General features: G+C 49.7%; 1 protein-coding gene across 1 annotated transcript in view; it reads right to left on the minus strand.

The window, feature by feature from the left end:
* Positions 1–1537: 1537 nt before the first annotated feature.
* LOC311325268 (unconventional myosin-X-like) overlaps positions 1538–4021 on the minus strand; it is a gene marked incomplete at its 5' end in the record, with an annotated part of 34754 nt that continues 32270 nt past the window's right edge. The window contains 5 exons of the mRNA XM_084457935.1: positions 1538–1928; positions 2225–2416; positions 2618–3094; positions 3688–3808; positions 3904–4021. The exon at positions 3904–4021 is cut by the window's right edge and continues 19 nt beyond it. Of these exons, the coding sequence (XP_084314061.1) occupies positions 1818–1928; positions 2225–2416; positions 2618–3094; positions 3688–3808; positions 3904–4021 (1019 nt within the window). The 3' untranslated portion in view covers positions 1538–1817. The remainder of the gene's footprint in view (positions 1929–2224; positions 2417–2617; positions 3095–3687; positions 3809–3903) is intronic.

A 4021-nucleotide genomic window follows, 5' to 3' on the forward strand; every position in this document is an offset into this window, starting at 1 on the left:
ACTGCAAAGCGAATAGGCCCCAGGCTAAGCTGTCCTGAGGAGACCCTGGTGATGCGAGGTTAATGGCCACGCCCTTCCCTCTCCACTGTGGACACGACCCCCCCCCCCGTCGGTACTCAGACAACCTGTGAGTTCCAACCCAAAGCTGTACTGTTTTTATTTTCATGTTTCTACCAAGATCTACTGCTTTCTTCGCCGGTGTCCAGACGTTTGAATCCACCCACTAAAAGTCTCTGATTCTTGAAGTTCTCAACGGAGTGTAACGAGTTGTCAGTTCTGTCTGATATCAAGCTACTGCTTTCTCATCAAAACATAAAAAGGCTCTGTCCAGTTCTGTCCAGTCACCCTTGATATCCCTCCAGTCCTGCAGACTGTTCCAGTTCCCTTCTGACTGGTTGGAAAACGATCCCTAGCAGAGATAACCAGAGAGGTAGAACTAGTATTCAGGCTTGACGCAGGCAGCGGTCCGCTGTACAAAGGGGAGCCTCCGCCATGACAGCCATAGTTCTGTTAGAGCCGGCTGTAAGAAGGATATGAGCTAGGGGTTGTTTTTGGGCCGGGTTGTGAAGTGAGAGTGGATGTCTCTCTTCACAGTAGCAGTTAATGTTCACTCTTTAGCTCTGATCCGTATACGCCCCAGACAATAACTCACATCTCCAATAAATATGGATGCATTTATTGTTAGAAACATTATTTTTAATACATCACACAGCTAATACAAATGGAATAAAAAAGATACATCGAGAGCAGTATTGTATATCGCTGATGTTACTTCCAACGTCAGCTTTGAAACTGACTTGGGAGGAGAATAACAAGGTTATCTCGTCAGTATCGCTGTGTAGTCATAATCCAGGAAAGAGAAAGCAGAGATTTATCAAATATACAGACACTTGATTATATTCATATATATATAATATATATATAACATTGCACATTTAAGAGTCAAAACAGGTCAAAAAGAACAAGTGTACACAATATACATGAAGGCACGGCGTTAGAGAAGTCCTGCGTATCTTTGGGAGGAGCTGCCGCCAGCGGAGCTCAGTGAAATGCTGTGGGTCGTTGAAACGACGTTGCAGGAACGTTACAAGACCGTCGGTAGAGGGAAATACATTAAGCACCTTCTGAATCTACTAGAACTTTGCCAAAGAGTGTCACAAACCTGGAACCGTTCTTACTGTCTTAATATTTATTTTTCCAGAAGTACAACAGCGTATGAAGTTGCTCTAGCAAAGGTTTGCGTTCGTTTTCATAACCAGGCACTTGTGTGACATCGATGTCTCTGGCAAAGTCTTCTTCAAACAAACACACGCCATCGCATTCAAAGACAGAACTTGAAATGCTTTTGACTACTGAGTTGAATATATTTACATATTTTGGTAACGCCAAAGATAGTAAGGATCACCAGTTAGCAGTCCCAGAGTTTTCCTAGGCAAAGGAGTGGGTCTAAATGAAGCTTGACCCGTTCAAATACAACAGCGGTCTCCTGTGGTCTCTCCATCCATGTTGCCTTTTTACATTCTGACTGTCTGCTCACCTTCCTCAACACGTACAGGAACTGCCTCGGTGACATCGAATGGGACGCCTTCCCCGTAACGAAGCGTTAGCACGGCATCAGAAAGACAGTGCAAGCTGGTTAGCGCTACAGTAAGAGCTGTGTTATATGCGTTTCCTTGTCCAGCCCAAAGAGTCCCAAAGCATTTCTCCAAAACGAGGCTGGCTGTCTTGGCAGGGCGATCGCTGGCCGCTCTCGACCTCTCCAGGCCGTCGGCGGGTGACCAAAGGTTAAAGGTTGAATGGGTCAGGGGGCAAAGGCCTCACCAGGCACTGCATTGGCTGCCGTGGCTGCTGACGGACTGGGAGTTGCTGTAACGTTTCTTGACGATCATGCTGATGTAAGCTTTCATCAGCTTGGCGATGTCCATAACCTAGGGGACAGAGCAGACAAGGGTCAGGACTTGACGGTTCTTACTGTCTCAGCTAAGAGACGTGGACACTCTCAATGATGCGCATTCAACCACAGACCCCACAATACAAGCTCCATTCATAACACATTGCGACTGTGTATAAAAGCCATCAAATCAGATGTTTTCTCAGCCTGTGTTACCAAACGGCGGGAAAGCCCTCTAACTCAGGAGTGAATGACGTCTAAATACTGTTACATTTTCTACGTGACTGGATACTTAACATTCCCAAAACGGAGGGATTCTCAGCATCTACATACCAGACTGGTTTCAAACAGCAGTTCCCGGCCCTCCACGGTCATCTTGTAGGCGTTTGCCAGCGGGGCCCCGAAGGAGAGGATGAGCTCGTAGGGGAACACCTCCAGGGGCCAGGGCTCGCCGCGCTTGTAGACCGAGATGGCCTCCTTGCTCACTCCCAGCCACAGCTCCAGAGGGAAGCTTCCGTCCCGACACTGGACAACAGGACACAGGAAGAGGGGATGTATGCATGTGTTGCGGTTCCAGGTCAATGATCAGGAAATCTTCTTGAAACATTTACCTCATACCCACTGAGGACCAGAATATGAAAGGCCCCCATGACAAATGTCATATTAAAAGCGTTTTTTCCCTCACCACAGAATCAGGGTAGTGGATGGGACGGACAGAACTCTCACCTCCACGTTGAAGAGTGTGGAGCCGTAGCCGGGCCACTCTTTGACCAGGGCCATGTATTTGACCATCGCCTGCTCCTGGCTCATCCCCTGCAGCTTCTTCCACTTGTCCAGCAGGCTGGCCCGGGCTGCGGCGATCTCCTCCCTCATCCACCCCTCCAGCGTGTTCTCCTCCTCCAGCTTCTGCCGACTCAGCGACCCGCTGCGGAAGCTCCTCCTCAGCGTCCCCTCCAGGAAGCTGGAGCGCTTCTTCTCCGCGGTTCCGGAGCGTTCCGCCACAGAGCCCGTGCCCGGCGCGAAGGTCTTCGCCGAGTTTTGGATGCGGGCGCGCAGCCGGGCCATGGGGAACATCTGAGACATCTCAGGCACGGCGGACTGGGAGTTGTAGTCCCCGAGGAGGTATTGTAGTCTCAGGGCAGCCAGGAACTGGAGAGTCTCCTCTGGGGCTGGGTACTGGCCTCTAATGACTGCCTCATGGGCCTGGAGGAGAGAGAGAGAGAGAGAGAGAGGGTGAGAGAGAGAAGGAAGGAAGAGAGGTGGAGCGAAAGAGATGCAGTGTGAATGAATGTAGGAGAAACGAGGGGGAAGGAGTGGATAAGGCATGCAAAGATGGCGTCCCATTCATCCAATGAACGTTGTTAAGTGGCGCATGAAGCAAGCCCCCATGGCCAGGAACAGCCAGTTTTTGGCGTAGTGGCAAAGCTCGGTATTGCAAGTGGCGACAATAACCTGAAACCTATGAGTAAACTGAAACCTAAATCCCCCACTACACTGAAGTTACAGTAATATGGGTACTGTAGAGCCACCTATGAATGAATCATGGTCAAAAATGAATGGTGAGCTCATTGACCCATGCTGCACCCCTCCACCAAGTTTCATGCATATCGGGCCGGTAGTTTTTGTTTAATCCTGTCTGCCTACAGACACACACACAGACAGACAGGGGCGAAAACATTACCTTCCGCCCTGCGGGGCTTTGCCCTGGGGCGGAGGTAATCATTCCAGCCACCGACCATTGCAATGGTAGGAAACACATGTATTTTAAATGTGAGGATGATGATTGAAGTTTATACCTGCTCAAACATGAAGGCAAACTCAACGCTGTCCCTGGGAACGTTGTCAGTGTCCAGGAAGCAGTAGAGTTTGAAGTAGAACTTCCAGCCAGTGTTCTGCTCTTCTTGACTGGCAGAGAGCCTTCAGATGGGACAAACTGTGTTAAGAGTGTATTCAAGAATGCCCAAGCAAGTTCACACACACACACACACACACTCACGCACACACACACTTACTTTTCAAACTTGGCGAGGATGTCGGCCACCACGGTGCGGTTCTCGATGGCTTTGTCAGTGGTGTCGTTGTGCTCGAACAGGGCAAACATGTTCCTGCTGTCCTCCATAGCCAGGCCTC

Source organism: Borostomias antarcticus, assembly GCF_949987555.1.
Source record: "Borostomias antarcticus genome assembly, chromosome: 24".
In the NCBI taxonomy this organism is placed as follows: domain Eukaryota; kingdom Metazoa; phylum Chordata; class Actinopteri; order Stomiiformes; family Stomiidae; genus Borostomias; species Borostomias antarcticus.